The 19,820-nt window shown below is 40.4% G+C and overlaps 1 protein-coding gene across 1 annotated transcript in view; it reads right to left on the bottom strand.

Moving 5' to 3' along the window:
* Positions 1-8,969: 8,969 nt before the first annotated feature.
* klhdc8a (kelch domain containing 8A) overlaps positions 8,970-19,820 on the bottom strand; it is a 39,589-nt gene continuing 28,738 nt past the window's right edge. Inside the window, exons 8-10 of the mRNA XM_062398313.1 lie at positions 16,679-16,780; positions 14,364-14,512; positions 8,970-11,662 (exon numbers count right to left, since the gene is read on the bottom strand). Of these exons, the coding sequence (XP_062254297.1) occupies positions 11,609-11,662; positions 14,364-14,512; positions 16,679-16,780 (305 nt within the window). The 3' untranslated portion in view covers positions 8,970-11,608. The remainder of the gene's footprint in view (positions 11,663-14,363; positions 14,513-16,678; positions 16,781-19,820) is intronic.

Here is a 19,820-nt window from a genome sequence, read left to right as displayed (position 1 = left end):
TAGTCACTCATCCACCACCTCATGGAATAAATAAAGTCTTACATAAGGGAACGTGCTGAGGTTGGAACATAGTGACCCAAAGTACGCAAGAAAGACATACGGATTTGGAATATAAAGTTTATAAATATGAATCATTGAGAAACGCAATTTAATTCTAGAGCTGCGGCATTATCATTAGGACTATAGGACTACTGACAATGGGACATTAAACCGCAACGGCGCGCATTTTGATGGAACGCCAACAAACAGGAAGTGACATCCTTCCCGTCGAGTTTCCAGTGAATGCTTCTTCGTGGGAGCGACAGGGCGGTTGCGTCACTTTATGTCAATATACCCAAAGTGCCTGACTTTACCACCATTAATTGTGTTATTGATCCCCTACATCTACTGTATCCATCTTGACAATAGAACATAATAGAATATACATGCGTGCGGCGTTCCCCAGGGCTCAATCCACGGGCCATGGTCATAAAAAACACACCATATATTAACCCTTGTCCAATGAATGGATATTCGTTTATCTCCCTTCTGATAAATACAGACAAAACTGATAACTATTATATTCGGTGCAAAAGAATAAAGGAGAATGGCTGCTCTTCTCAACTCTCTGTCCATAAAAATCAAAAGCCAAGCAATAGATCTCTGAGTAATCATTGCCTCCAAGTTCATATAAAGTTTGCATTAATCTTTGCCACTTTTTGCAACCAAACACTAATCACGCCATTTCCCTTATGTTATTTGGTATGCTGCACATTTCTTTCCTTTTAAAATTATAGTTTTAGTTAGTTTACCCTGAGCTGTATTTCCAATCAAAATTATATAAAATAAAACTTGCAATTAATAAAACTTGAAACACTTTGAAGGGGTATATAGACTTGACAAATGTGTCATGCCACATCCCTTGGCCTCGCTATTTTCACAGCTTTAATGTTCACAGTCAAACTCAATATTCACATGATATAATATATTACTGCAACCTCTTTTTCTCCTGGGGACTGTACAGTATGTGCATGTTTTGTTATTTGACAGATAAATTGCTCATGCTGTTCCCAGGTCAGCAGCGGCTCTAATAACATCCCCAGAGGACAGCAGCTTTGTTGAGCCTGTTGCTATACAGCCGCTCGGCTCAGCATCAGCAGCCCCGGCATTGCCCAGAGAGCAGCAGCTACCATCCATCCACATACCCCCCCAACCCCAGCCCATCATTTGCTCACAAAGTTGTGAGCAGAGCCTTTTTTGCACATGGCGTAAAGATCAAGTAATGACAGGGGAATGAGTGAGTCACACTGCGGCACCCAGTGGTCTGAGGGTAGATGTGTTTGTCACTTTTTACCCGGACTCTTGGGTGAGCGGGAACTTGTGACTTGCTTGTGACCTTATAATACAAACTGGAGTCCAGCTTTGACTATTCTGCATATCTCTCTGAGACACAGATACAAATATGCACATGAGGAGTGAGAGTAAAAGGTCTGGATAAGATGTGCTGCTGGACGAGGTCAGCGGATTCCTGCTCGCCATTGTGTATTTATGCTAAGCTAAGAAGCTGACATCAATCAATAGCTTCCAACGTAGCATACAAACAGAGATCCGCCCATCTTACTCTTAGCAATTAAGCAGATATGAGTATGACTAAGTAATTCCAATAATGTTGAACTCTTAGAAGGTAGACTTTTCTCTGAGGACAAGCTGCCACTCTTCCAAGAAGCAGGTTTACTCAGTTAACCATGAACAGCCCTTGTTAATAAGACCTTCTCTTTGTTTCCACATCTGAGAGGGTTCTGTTCTGTTTTTTAATCAGCAAAAATTTCGCAGTTGGACTTTTTCCAGGAAGATATATCTGTTCATGCAAGGTCAGTGGAAAGACAAGAGTCAAATTTTAACTTAATTTTGTTTGTTTTTGGCCGTCATGCAGAGACAGAACATAAAGACATGTAAAAGGAGGATTCCTGTCATGATTAATGCTGTGTGTAATATCTCAGGCTTATTCACTCTCATTCTATTCAAAATGAATTCAAGACGATCTGTTAATGTAAAGGAGATTTTCACCGTCACTCTTTGAAAATAAAATAAAATGAACTAAAACTGTTTTGCCTTGTGCAGATCTTGGTTATATTTATTATATATATATTTTTTTTTATTGTTTATTGTAATTCGATTCTTATCCCTGTTTACACTCTCTGTAGTGTGTCTGTCCTTCATGGAAGAAGGGAAAGACTACACACCCATCAGCTTCTCTGTAAGTGAGCACTCACCCAGTGAAGACTTTTTTATGTCATTTGAACAAAATAACTCAGACTTATGATCTTTTTGTTTTGTCAAAAATGATTAAAATACAATTATGTAATATTTAGCGAAAATACGACGATGATGCCAGTGAACAGGAGTTAAAAAAAATGAAGTTGTGTCTTAATATTTTATCATCAACAGCTTTGTTGATGATGAAACTAATTTATCTGCCATATCTGCTTTTAGTTGTTAATATTTTAACTCACGTACAGTTTACACACATACAAACACATCTCTATCATTCATTGATAGGACAGGGGTTTCATAACTGCAGAAGTCATCTTTAAAACTGAATGAAAACGGAATGATATCTGTCATGTACTTTCCTAAATGTATTAATGTGTCGAAATTACCAAAATCTTTAAAGCTGCATAAGTCAGTATTTCCCATTATTGCAACAACGAACAACTTAATTTATTGAACCTACAGAGAAGAACCACTGACTATGTAGCTTTTTCTTAGTTGTATCCACAGCTACTTTTTTGCCCCATTTAGCTCATTGACTTGAGACTAGCTGATGAACACTGCAGCATTTTTTGGAAGCACATATTTTTCACAGAAGTCAGTGGGAATTAAAAGAGAGTAAAACAATTTAAAGCAAATGAACATTCATCAGGTGGCATCAACTCACAAATTAAATGCTAATGTTGTTTTGTGAATGCTTCACATGAGGAGGCACCTGTAGGCTAAAAAGTTGAAATGCCTATACTATTTGCCAAATTATGCCAGAATTCATAGCTTATTCACTGCTAACCATAAATATAAAACAAAAGCTAAATTATTTTGAAAAAAATCCCTTATAGATAAATATTGTGAACTCAAGTAGACCACAGCAAATGACTTTGATAACGGATTATTTTCCAAAACAATTAATTATTTCCTAGTACAAGTACAGCTGCTTATTTAGCAATGGTATTGAGGATAGTTGTCAATTGTCCCACTGAGACAGAATCGCCATGCAATACCAGAATGTGTAAATTAAAGCCACTATGGAATCATTATAAAAAAAATATATTACTTCCACCTTTTCGTGACACTAGAAAATAATTAAATAATTAATAATTATTGAGTTATGAAATCATTTTCTTCAATTTCAGTAGGATTTTTCAACAGCCTTCTTAACCTCCTAAACTACTTTGGTATATCATTTCTAAAAGGGTCCTTAATGATCTTCAAGGATCTTATGCAGTTACCTTGTTTCCAGATAGTCTGACTTGGCTTTGCCCAATGACTGTGGCCCAGGAGGAATGCAGGCATGTTGAGTGGAAACTCACAGGTTGTCCTTAAGAGGATTCAGGGGCTAAGAGGATTCATTCTTAGTCTCAGTACACATGATACAGTATTCAATAGACGAGCTGTGAGTCTTATTATATTCATCACTAGCATTTCCAACAGGATATCCTTTGTGTGTCTATAAATGCAACACATCTGCTGAGTGTAAAATATGTGGCCTGAAGGAATTCCCTCTGATATGAGACACAATCCTCGTGCTTAAGAAATGGATCAGGAATCACACATTTCTTCCTGTAGCTCTGGCTAACCGCTAACAAATCGTTTTGACAAAGATCATCTCCTGATCAGAGCAAAGCAGATCACTTCTGTGTTGGTTCACACCAAGAGGACAACTACAAACCTTTACATCTCAATGTCGCAACCTTATCATGGAAAGTGCTTTGAGATTATGTACGGTATATCATGATTGTTGGTTGTTTGTATTTTAAAAGGTGATTCTTCCTGAATGTACTGTGGATTTTAAATTAATGGAGCAATTAGGACCTTGTGCCACACAGAGAAAGTGCCTGGATGAAAACAGATTTGGGAAAATCTGGCATTAAATGAGAAGATTTCATTCAACCCTTATCTATACCACTTATCTGTTGAGGGTCTTGGTGGCCCCTCATCTGCCCCAATGCCACCCAGTTGATTTTGGGTGAGAGAGAGAGGTCGCATGCGAATTACAGGGCCTAATTACTCATATTTACACCCACAGTCAGTTTAGAGGCTCAAATCTCAAAGAGTTTTGACATGGGGAGGACATGCAAACTCCAAACAGAAAGACCCCATGAGCCTAGCCGGGACTGGAGCCTTCTTGCTGTATTGTGACAGGGCTAATCATTGCACCATGTCGCCCTACACCTATCATCCCCCTCCTTTTTAAATTTCAGGTTTTGTCTCTTACCCTTCAGTAGAAATTGCTGCACACAATAAAAACATTAAGTGAGACCCATATTCACAGCCTACGACCCATTTCTCAAAGTTAGGAACATACATCACAGATAATGGATTTTAAAAATTGGGGTTAAAGTTCATACAATGCTCACAGTCCTTAACACTATGTTTTGTCAGATATTTTCTATAGAGCCTATAGCCGTGGTGCAAGGTGATTAACAGAAGCAGCAAGTGGGATGACACTTATTTGTTGTTGAATTATATACATTTGAAAAGAATGTATTAATCCAGTTACAAGACATGTTGTAACATTTTGAACCCACAAGTTGAGTATGGAACAGTATGACCCCACTCATCTGAAAACTGGTTTGGTAACTATACAAGAGGGAACGAAAGGTTAAGAAATCTACCTGGGGACGCCTCTCGATGGATGTTTGATTTAGAATGACAAAATAGACGCAGTCTGGCAGTGAAGGGTGTAATAGCTAACTGAATGAAGACGTGGTTACATGTGGACATACAGTACAGTGCACCACTGGGTCCTTCTGCTGGTTAATGATCCGCCAGCCTCCTTTTCCAAACCAGGAAGTGAGGTGAGGAGGGGAGACAAACAGCACTGGGCCCCAGCAACACCTCGGCAGAGTGGCTGTCCCTGGCAACGGACAAGGCGGTCTGTGCCAGTTTTGGGCCACTTCTGTGCCGGGGGGCTTCTTTGAGTCCAGAAGAATGTCGGGGGAGATTTGGAAACCTTCCCTTAGCTCAGATGAATGGCTGTTCACCGAACGCACTCCCCCACTCTCACTCGCTTCCATCCCCTCCAATCTTCCAGTCCACAAAACTGCAAAAGGCCCAAGTTCGAGATTTCACTTTTTCTCCTCCTTCTCCTGAGTCATATTCTGGGTTGAGAGTTCTGTCCCCAACATTGTCACTCAGTCACTTCTTAGGTTCAATGACTTCCAAAGATATCTTGATTCAACAAGTTGATCACAGGAGTCCATGTGAAATCATTAGAATGATGGCAGCTGGAGAATGTACACTGGCTGCGCGCAAGTTAGCTCTAGTTAGCTAGTGCTGACTGTAGCTATGTCCCGATGCAAGGCTGCGTCCTTCAAACGACCCTTCCATACAGGAGGCAGAGGGCCGAGTAGACCAAGCAGAACCAAATTAAAACATTCTGGTCCACAAAGACTTCTCGTGATCAGTGTCATCGGCTCGCCCCACCCTTTATTGCTGTTACCTAGCTGCAGTTAAACACAACCATTCAATTTAAATGCCCCTTAGTTTTCAATTGGACTGAATTGAATAACTTTTATTTTTTTGTTATTCATTTTGAGAAGCAGTTGGTAACCTGATTTAGAGAAGTGCTATACAAATAAAGTATATCTTTTTTATACGTGTGATACTCTGACCCTAACCACCGTGAAAACCAGTTAGTCACTGAAGCAAATTGATTCCTGGGATGGTTTGGGCCAGGATGGATCCAACCATTGGAGATGGTGTGTCTTGGAAAGGGAAGGATGCATTTCAAGGAACGCTGTGACACGATCTGTAATGCAGCCACTGAAGGACGAAGGACGCAGTCTGTGAATTGAGACACAGCTTGATTCCGTGGTGATCTGTCTGTGTGTTTTTGCTCAGCTCCATCTCTCATTGATATCAACAGAAACTTCAGTTTTGTTTATTTATTTGTAGTTTCTCTTCTTCTTCCTCTCATCTCAGGACATTTCAAGCTAATTAATAAAATCCAGAGGACACAAACAACTTTTGTGCACAAGTTGAAACATTTAGTTTGCATGCATTTTAAATGCTTGAGCTAAGTAAAGAATAAGTTAAGTGCTTTTGTTGTCCAGTTTTACTAATTTGTGTTCTCATACCTCTGTTGTAGGTATAGGCAACGCATTGCTATCTACCTAGCAATGGTGTAAATTAGCCTGCTGATGCCTGTCTTTGAGATGGTTGCAGGTCATGTGAGGTTGATTTGGTTCCAGAAAGGGGTTCAGGGTTTCTATTTCCAGACAATCGTCTTGGTTACTGAATAGATTCTGAAAACACAACTACATGTTAAAGCAGGCAGGAGATGGTGGACCTGTGGCACAGAAAATCAGACATATAATCAAAGCTACAAGGCAACTAACCAAATGTTTCTCATACTAGAGTAGAAAGGAGTTGGTCATACCATATCTTCCTCTGGGGGTGACTGGAAGATGTGGCAGAGTCAGGGACTAAAGGCAAAGCATGAACACAGAGGAACAAAAGGTCCTGAGGCTTCAGCTGTTATCATATGCAGCCCCATTCAGAATAAACAGGATGGATCCTTTAACAGGACCACACTTATAAATATCAGTTCAACATTATTTGTTTTGTACATGTTCTCTTATTCTTCAACTGTAAACATCAATACATGTTGACAGATAATCTCATTTAAAGATGAAGCTTTCCAGCACAGTTTACTAATGACAACTAGCTGAATACTACTATTACAACAAAAAACAAGATAGGTTAAGACATTGTAGTAGACGTTGTGTGGACACCCTGACCCTTGACCCCAAGCTCTTTTAATGAATGAGCTGTGATCATTCAAATGGTTGTAACATGGAAAAACCAGAGTGACGATTGATGAAGTTACTTATTCAGACAGAAACTCTGCAACGTTGAAATCTGTTTGTAAATTACAGGAAAGTGTTAGAGAGTAACTGGCAGCTTGGTGTGCCTTTGGGTGGGTGGGTTTGTGTGTGTGCATGGGTGGGTGAAGAGTAACCTCCTGCAGGCAACACATGGCTCACCCATTTAACAATACAGAGATCATCATCAGATCATGGAGAGATGGAAAGTGAAGAACGGAGACAGACATAATAAGTTTGAGGTCAAATCAGTCATGTGCAGCAGACCTGCCCTGTGTTAAGTTTAAAATCTTTTAACCTTTACTGCTGGAACACAACGTATCTTGTATAGTTTGCAATACTGATTTGTAATGCAATGAATTATTATATTTTTGTTCTTCAAGATTACGTCGGTGTCCATTCATTAGATACAGTAAAAAAGATATATATGCAAGGACTTGGTTGAGTTATGTAATACATTCAAACAAATGTCACATCTGGTTCTATTTCTGTCAGTTGGCTTTTCATTGTCAGTCTCAGCTGTCATTTATGATGTTTCACCCCAGTTTTACAAAATTAATTTATCAGAAACATGAGCATACACCAGAGTGATAATAGTGGGTTTTAGTTTGTCCCATCTGTGGACATGGAGAAAGCTGAGTGTTGGTGTATCATATTAAAAACAATCTGCTTCTTGGTAGAGTGCAGCCTCCCATGTACTGAGGCTTGTGGTGTCGTGTTTCGTTCATGTCACAGTTGCCGTGCATGACGACCAGTCCGTCAAACATAATTGCAGCTCTAGTCCTCTGGGTTAGGTTTAGATTATAAATGCACTGTGGCAGTGCTTTCACTAAATGAGCTTGGGCCATTTTCATGCTATTATTCCCTTTTCAGACATATTTTCTATTAAATACACATTTGTTTTCTACAGTCATATATTTAAACTTTGAGTCACCTTAACATTTTAGCCAGTGTCACTGGTGCGACCAATACCCGCTCTCATTCAGTGTCTCTGCTACTTTTTCAGGGAAATTAGTCTGACTGAGTTAATGTGGAAAAAACACAGAGAGGAATAGAGCAGCCACAGAGAGAGCTCAAGACACGCAGCCGGCTGCACCTGAATGCAATCAGCCCGTTTTAGATTGGACTATGTCTAAAATGTGTGTGTGTGTGTGTGTGTGTGTGTGTGTGTGTGTGTGTGTGTGCATGAATCATTTATCCTCACACAGGAAGTAAGTGAAGATGTAGAGCAAGCTCTGAATAAGTTTTTAACTCAAGAGCCTGAGCAACCATCAGTAAACCTGTCCGTAACATTCACTACAGTAACATGCACAAAATATTCTGGTGCCTTTATTCAGAAAAATACTATATTTCTTCTAAAATGCTCCATGGTTAATAGAAGTGAATTTTCTTCTGATTATTCCCTATGCCGTGATCAGCTCTGATTAAAGTAAAAGGGCTCGGCTCTTTCTAACTTAATGGGCTCTTATTGAGTCCAAATTAAGTATTTGGGTATAAATGTAAAGAAAGGCTCCTAAAACATGAACAATATCGGCATATCCCAAATCTTAACAGAAAACAATAAATTCAGAATATGTGGTTTACATGACTGATCATATTCTGAATATATAATTAACAGCAGTAGTGCAGTAAAAACAGATGACATTTTGGAAGAAATCAACAGCTATTAGATACTTTGCTGAGATACACAAACTAGTGTATAAAATGACTCTAACACAAGTAATGTTAGCGTCAGTGACTGTATATATAGATGGGTGTGATGTCTCCACTTCCTTCCATTGCCATCTTGTGCTGGTGTTGTAATTTCAAACAATAATTTTTGCAAAGTGGAGTTTTGTTATCAATGTCTGATTTTATAGCATTAAATAAGTGAATAAAACCAAACGCGGACACAAAAGCATTTGAACATTGATGAGAACTATTCAAAATGACAGAAAACATCTTAGGGGGAAATGTATTTATCTTTTGAGCTTGGTGTCACATGTCACATTAACACCAAACAGAGACAGGGAGTATGACGTGTACTGCAGTCAACCACCAGGTGGTAATAGTCGTCCATCTTTATATTCATTGTGGACAAGATGGCAGAAAGGTTACAACAGGAAAATAAACACAGGCGGCGTATACACGGTAAAAAAAACCTGAATAGAGCCAGAAATGTGGGCAAATGATTTGACAGTGAGTGGGGACAAATGGTATACTGCTGCTTTCAAGGCAATTCAGAGGTTGCGATTTTCTGATCTACAATAAAGAATACAATGTCTGAGTTCCTACTTTTGATCTTCCTTTTGCGCAAAACTATTGACTCAGACTTAATGGTGGGGAAATTGTCCAGTGTCACACAACAATACACGACAAGATGTCAAACTGCTAACACAGGAACCGACAAGACGTCTGTCATAATGACAAACTCTGGAACAGACTCAGGGCTATGTCGGCTTAATGTTGGTCCTGGACCACTTGGCTACCGACTGTGGACAATGAGCGGGAGGGGACGGCCAACTCAGGGTCTGGGCAGAGGAGGTGTGCTGGGCTCCAATTGTCTGTTTTAGCAAGTCTAAGACTCCAGAGTAGAGTGGACATCAGGCGTATCTGTAGCAAACATAGGTGGATGGATTAAGAATTTTTCAGTCTCTGTGGATCAAGGCGGCTTGGTGGATCGTTCTCCTTGATTTACTTTTTCTTCTGGTGTCTTCAATCCCTACATATCTCAGGAAAATAGTCAGACAAGTTCTAAAGGATATTATGTCTCCAGGGTCAGGCTCAGACAGAAAGCTGGACTAGCTTGTTTAAGACAGGAAGGTTGCAGGCTCCCTCACTCAAGCCAAAGTGGCCCGAGTGGAGGCTGAGGTGCAGGCGGCGGTTAGCATGCAGGAAGGTAGCGGAGCCGAGACTTGCTGACTGGAGTCCAGACTGGAGGCGAACAGGCCACACTGGGACACCGGCTGCTGGTAAGCACATTGACTGACTGGCTGCTGGCCAAAGCACTCAGTGGACCCGCTGTCACCAGGACCCACACTGAAACCCGACATGTACAGACACACACACCATCAGTACGATCTGTCTTATCTAATACGTGTTTCCGCCCACCTGTTACAACTACTCAGCATCTTAATAGCTACATGCTAATAGCTAATAATGCACTGTAAGCTCAGACTGCTCGCTTGGTGTACTGGGCATCTTGCACTCACTACTTTTGTGATTATTGCAGTTTAAGGCAGGAAAATGACTCTTCACATTGATCTACTGATAACCAACGTCTGTCTTCTTTTTTTATCTTCATCTAATCATGACAACTACTGTATGTCATAGTGTTAAACTAACTGTTAGCTAGTTTATCATTACAGCCACTTATAAATACTGTAGCCAGTGATATGCACAGCTTTGAATCAATGAGGCTCTCGCATGCTCATGTGTGTGAACACTGCCATCTAGTGCGAAATAAGTGCAATACAAAACACAAATCGAATTTATTCCATCGATTCTCATATCAAGTATGATATCCTAGATGATTAATTCACATGACAGAGATGGATCAGGTAGGATTAAATAAACTGAATCATTTATACAATGAACATTTTCTACAGCTTACACATCTGAGCCCAGGAGACAGTAGTCGTGTGTTCTTTATAATGACAGTAAACATAAAACCATGACTGAAGTCACAACAACAAATCTGCAATATCACAACTCAACAAAAAATGTAGTGAGTGATGATAATTACTGCACAGCACATGTTGCACAAATAATAACACTGAATAAAAGAGAGATTTGTATTGCTTCAGGAATCAAATGTGTACAATCGTCCTCTTATTTGCCTAAACCAACACTTAAACAACCATATTGTCATTTCATACACCTGTTTTCTTCATATACTCAATGCATTTAAACAGATCTATGGTAATAATCACAATTGTGCTCTGTTACAGCAATGAGGAGTGGTATTACAGCATTCTCACTGTAATTACTACAATACACTACACCAGATGTTATTAATATTAGAATCAACCTCCACTCAGTGTTGATGTTTCAGTGCAAATGTTGTTGCTATACAGTTATATGAGTAAACCTCCCTCTTTTGTAATGACTCAACTTATTTAATATTGCATGTTTTCAACATATGCTCAGTTGTTAGCAAGCTGATCACAAATAAACACATTTTAACAAACCAAACATGAAATGCATTTAGCCCATACAACTCAGTAGGTCTTCCATATACTCTGTCTATAGTACTAGAAATGATCGCTACAAAATATCCTCTTCCCCAAGTATGCACAACAACGTACAACGCAGAAGTGTAACATACTGAAAATATCAGAAGATATGAGTGGGGCTGAAGAAAGAGCCAGCTCCTCCATTGTGCATGTGTGTGCTTCCATGTGGGTCTCAGTGCAGTCCAGCAGGGGGAAGTGTTATCTGTTGCACACGTCATGACTCCATCTGCCTCAGTGTTCTCAAAGCTTCATACACGCTGCACTACAGTCGAATTCAGGAGGGTTGCTGCAATCTGATTTAGGGTCAGTGTCCACCGGCTACACACACTCTTCTTCTTTCACATAGAGGATCTCATGGGCTGAGCTGGGAACCTGAGAGTGGGCGAAATAAAAAGATAGTGAAGATTCAAAGTGAACACAGTCCCTGTCAATACTTGAACAACTGTTGTATTTTGACAATAGCAAGTAAGAGTACTCTTAGTTTCTAGTCAATTAGCTGAAAACAAAAGCCTCCTTTTCCTTCTGACCATGAAACAAGAATCCACTCAATAATAATCAATTCTGTCAATAATTAGATATTGAGATGTGGCTTGAAGCTCATGTGCAAACTCGGTCACTTTTAGTGGGCTAAAGATTTCTCCACCAGGGGGAGCTGTTCAGTCACTCACAGAACAGTTTCATTAATTCTGTTGAAATTAGGCAGTTAAAGTGATGGTGCACTTTTTTTTCTTTTTCGCTCTAGCTGCTGCTTTCTTTGTGCTTTTATCTCAAGGTTTAACAGACTTCAGTGAGTATTAAAGAACTATATAAGACATTTTCTAAAACAGGATTGAAATGTGAATTGTCAACGTTAGGTCGAGTTTAGGAATAAACTGGAGTAAACAGCAATACATTTCTTCTCCAACAATTGATTCTTCGTAATCCATAGTAATACACAAGGTATATTTGCTTTGATTCCAGCAGGAATTGTTTTCTAATATCCTGCCCAACCAATCAGAAGACAGAGTGGAGGCCTGATTATGAATGATTTGCAATTTCGAAAGTCAATAAATCATCTGAGAGAGACTTAGAAGCTGGAGAAGGTGTGATGTATATCGCCCCCTGGTGGCTGTCTGCAGTACAGGTCATAAACCCTGCCTCTTCCTCGTTAGCAATTGGGATATCAAATAAAAAGTCACAGTACAAATGAAGTTCATATTTCTAAAGGCGAGAGCGTGGCGTAGGGGATAGAGCGGGTGCTCTGCAACAAGAAGGTTGCTGGTTCGAATCCCACTCTATCCCATCTGCATGCCTAAGTGTCCTTGGCAAGATACTGAACCCCTAGATGGCCCCTCATAAAAATGATGAGTGTCCTAAAAATGTAAGTCGCTTTGGATAAAAGCGTCAGCTAAATGACATGTAATGTAATGTAAAGGTAGCTCCAGTCACTTAAGGTTTTTCTTATCACGCCGATGACTGTTTAAGTGCTCATGTTTCTGATACATTTGGTTTTAATTAGGAATTAGATGTAAGGAAAACAGGCTGAAATATCATGATTGACGCTTGACACTGACTTGGGATTGGTCGAGCATTTGTACCATCTGCAGATCGCTACTGCGCACACCCTGGGTCCAGATGCTCCAGTTGGCAGCTTTTTGGCCTCATGTCTGGATGGTGGGAGGAGGCAGAAACGTCTTGTACATTTATATCAACAGTTTTAATACTATGGATGAGCAGGTTTAATTTTGATTTGAGCTAATTGTGTAGTAGAGACACATTCAACCATTTGTACCCTCATGGTTGAATGCACTGATTGTAAGTTGCTTTGGATAAAAGGGTCCGCTACATGATATGTAATAATGTAATGTTGAGAGGTTACTATTGGTCATTCCTGCGCTGGTATCTTCTGTATTTGTTTTTAGAGAAAAGTGGTGGTTGTGTCATGACACTGCTCATCACAGGGAGAAGTAGGATGTTACTGTCCAGCACTGTTGTGTGCAGTGCGTAAAGCAGGGACAGATCTGCGTAGGTGTGATCCTCATGGCCATACATGTAGTGAGTCGATAGACAGCTACACATGCACAACACACAAGCATGGCCCCTCACTCAGCAGCAGCTGCTGCTCCGCATGATGGGTAATGTTATAAATAAACTTGAAATAAAATGGATATTATTATGGACATTATTTTTTCCCCTTTTCTAAACAGTGAGCATCTGCTGATATTGATTCATTCAGCTGCTAAGTCACTGTAATTACTTTCTGTTTAATAGTACAAAACCTTGTAGTGAAACTGAAGGGTGATATATGCTTATGTTAACGTTTGTTAGCGCAGCGGTTCCCCGGTCTTGTTTACGAACTGCGTTGCCAAGTCAGTGTCATGATAGCCGTGGAATTAAAGTTGTGACAGTGGGATTTTGCGCTGTTACCACCACAGTTAGCATGGTGGCTAGCACGCTAGCGCCGTTATAACCTTATGTGACCGTACACACAAGCCATTAGTGCTCTAACCAGCCACCATAAGCCGGACAACTCCGCTGGTTTAACACACTTGGAAAATGTTTAAATGGTTTTTGTATTTATATAGCGCTTTTCTAGTCTTGATGACCACTCAAAGCTCTTTACAGAACAGTTTTACATTCACCCATTCACACACACATTCATACAGTGCATCTATTCGCAGCACTTTGTTATTCTATGGGGGGCATTCAGGGTTCAGCATCTTGCCCAAGGACACTTCGGCATGCAGATGGATCAGCCTGGGGATCAAACTGCCGACCTTCAGGTTGGAGGACGACCACTCTACCCCTCAGCCACAGCCGCCCCATCTATGGTAGAATTTGAGTTGTGTTTGGGTTTATTGTGCTATAGGCAACGAAACGAAAAGGTCCGGATATGTGAGATTCAGGAAATGATGTAGTTCGGAAATGCTGTCGTTAGTGGACCAATCACAGCCAAGGGCTATCAGTAGGCTCTTCAACATGCCAATGTGTAGTTAGAAAAATCTGAGGTGCACGAAAAGCTCTCCGAGGTGCTCGGAGAGCGCGTCCCACGGCGACGAAGCCGTTCCCATGTGTCTGTCTCCATCAACCCTACCTGGTTGACTCCTCCCACCACCAGGAGGCGGTCTCTGATGACAATGGAGGAGGCGGAGCATCTCGGGAAGCTCATGGGAGCTAACCTCTCCCACTTCTTTCTTTGAGGATCAAAAGCCTCAACTGTGTCCAGAGCCGAGGGTTCATGACCTAAAGCATGTAGGAGCACATGAAAACACATACAGTCATTTCCACACAAAATTTTCCCTTTAAATCTCAGTTATCTTAGATTTACATTTACATGTGAATTTAACTCAAAATGCTGCAGCTAATCAGGTGTTTGAGACTATTTTTACAGCCAGGGGTTAAATTGTGATGGCAGGGAGCTATTTTATCTGAGGGTGAGTGTTCGCCACAAACTGTAAACAGCTTTCATATCCACCATGAGGAAAGTAGCTCCAATTAACACTGCAGACATCGTGCTCTGCAGATGTCCACAGTAACTGTGTCTGTAAAAGAAGGTTGCTGTTGAATTTATTTGATAAATCTCGTTTTTGTATGCTGTAGCACAAAGTGAATTAATTCTCCTCCTGTGAATTATTTATGTTTTGTTTATTTGGATGAGGGAAAAATTCAGTATACATGGATTTCAGGGAAAACTTAGTGAAAAATTCTCAAGTCTCAAAAGACAATAATACAACTGCTGCAATATATAACATTAGTCCTTTCTCAAAGCAATATTAATTTCAGAGATTAGATGCATTTAAGTAATAAATTCCCTGAATATATTAAACTTATGGCAGCAAAAAGCTCTGATAGTGCTTTAATGATTTCACTCCAGACTCTAAACCTTTGCAACAGTTAACCAGCTGTGCTGATGGTAGATTCATTGAAAGTTACCTTAGGGACCTCAACCTATTGGACAGTACTAGCTGTCAATCACACGGTATCCACATCCCAATGCATGCAGTGATTTATCGTCTATTTGACTAATACAAAAAGAGTGTTGTGATGACTTGAATCTATAGAGATTGAGAACATAAACTCTTCAAGAAAATATTTAATAATGTTATTAATCAAGTGAGAAGTAGTTACATTTTCTCATAGACTTATAGAATCGGAGTCCTTTTTACAATCAGTGGAGTCACACGCTGCACGTCATTCAACACAACACGTTTCAGGCACTTGCGCATTGGCTTCATTTTCTGAACACTGAGTCTGCGTCCATTTCTATACAGACTATGGTCCAATGTAAAGACAAAACAATTCTGCAGTGCAGATGAGAAAGAGCTGGAACAATAAAAGATGCCATGTTGGTCACAGACATATTTCGATATACTTTTCCCCCCAGATTCATGTGATGGGACTGTGACTTCTGACCCGTGAAACGTAATCACTTTATCTTTGATCCAATAGAATTTTACCAGATGTAATGAAATTAATGACGAGCAGACCTAATACATCACATTCACAGAGACGTGAGGTCACTTTGAACTTGACCTTTGACCACCAGATGTAATATAAATCCCTTTGGGCATTACTGATATATTGTGTTCAATACAACGCATGTGAACTTGACCTTTTGAACTTCTATCACAAAAGTATAATCAGTTCATATTTTTGCCTTAGAAAATGTTTGTAGCAAATTTCCTCAAGCAGATCATGTCTCACCTCGAGAATTAATTCAACTCAAATAATTAATTTGGGAAATGGCACTCTGTTTGATTATATTTTATATCATATATATTCATTTGTGGTTGTGCAGGTGGCTCAGAGATGAGCACCTCCAGCTGTACTAGGGAGGGTAGATTGGCACAGCTGAGTCTAGCTGGCCAAACACTTTCTCTGGATATAAAGGTAGCAGGAGAGCTGCCACAGGGAGAAACACATGGGGTAGAGACTTCAACATATTGAGACAGAGACAGACTGAACGGAGCTGCTGCTGCTGCACCTGAAAAGGTTGTGTTATTGGCTTTAAGTTTACTTATTGAATTTATGTTTGCTCTTTCTGTTAAATAAAAGATGTGTAAAAGCTGTTCCTGGAGCCACCCTCAGGCGGCCACTAAGGGAACTACAGTTATCTGCACTTTCGCATCGTTTTCACCTCTCACACCCAATGATTGTTGGGCTGACGGTGGCTGATTGGCAAATATTAGCTAGTCTCCTAACCCTACTATGAATAGCTTGCAGGTTTGCTTTCCCCATGCAACAGAAAAAGCTACCCTGTGCCTTGTGACCAACATACAAAACAAAGATCTAGGAATTTAACGAGATAGCCTGAGCCACAAAAGTGTTGTTCCACCAGCTGACACACCAAGCTGCAGCACAAACATGATTGAGCAGCAGAAGTTTTAGTTTACTGTTTGCCTCTCTTACCAAGTCCTCCTGCTACGACCATCCGGCCGCGCAGGAACGCAGCAGCAAAGTCAGCTCTCTTTGTTTTCAGTGCAACCGTCTCCTCCGACTTCAACCACACACCTGCAGAGAAAGAAGAAGAAGAAACAAGGGCAGGAATTACTAAATGTGTGAGTGTGGGTATGCACAAGTTTAAAAAGTATTTGAGGTGAAGTCCAGTGGCACTGTAGTGCACCTTCAGATAGACAGGATGCTGCTGAGCCTGTTTATGCAGAGTGACCTTCCACAAACAGGTCATCCACCAGGCAGCTGCATTGAGAACTTGAACATACAGCGCGCACACACACACACACACACACAAACACACACACACACACACACACACAAACACACACACACACACACACACCTGGCAAGGGCGCACAAAGGTTATAACAAACAGACTACAAACAGACAGTGAGGGGACAGGAAGGCTGGAGCTGGAGGTCAGAGAGGACAACTTTGTTTGCCTGCTCGCTCATCATTTTTATGACTACTTACATGAAAAAAACTGAACTGATGAATAATGAGAGAACAACTCTGATGTTGAAAAGATCACTTCAATCAGCTTTGTTTTTCTCCAGGCCATTTTCCTATTTGCTGTGGGAAAAGGTTGTATGCCTAAGATGGCTGCTGTTAACTCTGAAGTCGGTTCAGTGGCATTCAAATTCAACTGGACTCCTGCAAACTGCAATTCATCTGACACCAGGTTCTCTTTGTAGTAGTGAGTAGTTGAAACCAGAGCAGAGCAGCCCCCATCCCTATATACAGGGAGGCAGCTGTTCTCATTCTGGGCTGATGTCATTTGAAAGCAAAACTGACTGGGGCACAGTTGCCTCAGTTGCAGTAGTTGTTGTGGAAATCTCATATTTACAAGCAATTGATAATAGCATTGAATGTGCAAAATGGAAAAAAATCCAAACCAAATTTTATACACTCATAAATATCAGTCCTCTTTCAGGATCAAAGAAGCATTCATCGGGAATTAGGTGAAAATTAGGTGAAAAACGGTTATTATTTAGCATAGAAATAATAGAAAATAGAGACTAGATTTTGGAAAAATCTCACAATGATAGAGAAAGTAATAAAACAATTCTCCAGATCTTTGATAAAATGTAATGGGTTCTTTCTTGGCCCATGTCCCATTCTTCCACCAGGTTTCAGGAAAACTAGTTCAGCAGTTTTCTGATATTTCTTTAAATACCAGAGAGGTTCTCTTCCCTCCATGACTGGTGTCTTCATATTAAGTAGTGACAATTATGGAGAGCGTGTCCACAATCCATAAGTGTTACTTAAGTGTTCAGTCCGTGAAATCCACATAGACTGTGTTGTCAGAACCGGCTTCATGTCTGTCTGGAGCTGAAAGGACAGTGACCTTGTCTGGAGCAGGCTGACTGACCGAAAGTTACCAAACAGGAGGATTAATCAACACTGTTTATTTATTGATTCCCCTCATCTTCTACAGGGCGGGGGAACCTGCCTACAGTGAAAGCAGAAAGTTCACGGTGACACTGGGAGCCCTTATCAGTCATTACAGATAACCTCATTACAGATTTAAATAGCTGTCTGTGGAGATTGTGCTTGAGTAGGTGCACCAGAGGGTAAAAAGGACATTGTGCATTAGTTCATTTGATAAAAAAGAAGACTTCCTGTTCTGTGAAACAAGAGAGAGACAACCGTCTCCAGTTATTCTAAAAATGTATTTGCAGTGGATTATCTTAACTTCTAAATTAGCTGTGGAGGTTCAAGAGCTGATTCATGTGATCATACATTGTAAGACAGCTGCTTATGTGCAGTGTGAAGGAAACTCTAGCTTGTGTGTAAGTGTCACATATAAACTTCATCCAACAACCAAAGGGGGCAACTTCGTTTTTTTCACCAATAACAAGCTCAAATTGTTTTTGTGGGTCTTTGCTTAGAGTCTGGCAACATTTCTCGCTCCACAAGATGTCTCACTCACCACCATGCAGCAGCTAGTTACACACCCACATTTTTCAACATAGGGTCCAGGTTAAAATATATTGGAAGTCCCCTTCATGGGCGACAGTGGGTAGAGCTGGTCGTCCAATAAACAGGAGGTTTCTGATTCAATCTCGAGCTCCTCCAATCAGCTTGCCGAACAGTCCATGGGCAAAATACTGACCCCACAAAGTGTCCCTGATGGCTTTTCCATTAGTGTATGAATGGTGTGTGATTAAAACGTAACAGTTCATAGAAGTGCTGTATGAATGGTTGAATGGGACTTTGCTGTATAATGCTCTTTGTGTGGTTGATACGACTACACAAGGAACGAACGAAGGAGAATTCGTTCCAATGAGAAATTTAAATTCTGCATTAAATTGGTAACTTGACACTGTCTATCATTACATCCAAAAATGTAATGTCCTCCTATTCTTTTGGATTGGAGCCAGTCTGTCAGCACAGTATTGACGGCAACATGACACCTGCACATATTCGTTCAGCACAAAAGGGGAAGCTAGCTCAATGTTTTGTTCTTGGTTGATTATTTGTAAATTTGAATGCTGTATTTTTGTCACTTCAGAAGACAAAATAGCTGTCGCTGTGCTGACCTTTGTAAAGAATTATTATCCTTTGCAATGTTTTGGCATCTCATATGACTGTAAATGTACTACACTGTTGCTAAAAAAAAAAAGGCCTTCTTCTCTGTCAGCTTGTCAAAAAATGCATGTGTACAGCTGTGAACACGAAGAGGCTCAGATCAGAACTTGCGTTAACAGTAGTGATTAACGTATTCCACCTGTAGGGGGACCCTGTGTTTAGCCAAGAGCTAATCTTGCATTGTGTTGCTTTAAAAGCCAACTGTTTCCACTTGGCCAATAGAACCAACTCCTTTGTACAGATATCCCAACCAACCAGTGGGAGCTGTTCGTTAGAATTAGGCACAAATTATCCTTCAACTGGTTCCCTCACAGGACATTGCTAATGCCAAAAATAAAAATAAACACCACTTGGATTTATAACTCAGGTGCAGTGGTGAGAAAGTGCTTTTTTCTTATCTACCCGTTAAAAAAGCCATTGGCAGCTTTAATCCCAAACAAAGTAAGGCAACAATCAATCGGGCCGCAGGTGTGGAAGACATCACAGTTTTCATTTAATCTCCCTA

Source organism: Platichthys flesus, chromosome 2 (assembly GCF_949316205.1).
Source record: "Platichthys flesus chromosome 2, fPlaFle2.1, whole genome shotgun sequence".
Classification (NCBI taxonomy): domain Eukaryota; kingdom Metazoa; phylum Chordata; class Actinopteri; order Pleuronectiformes; family Pleuronectidae; genus Platichthys; species Platichthys flesus.
This window is presented reverse-complemented; position numbering and strand designations above follow the sequence as displayed.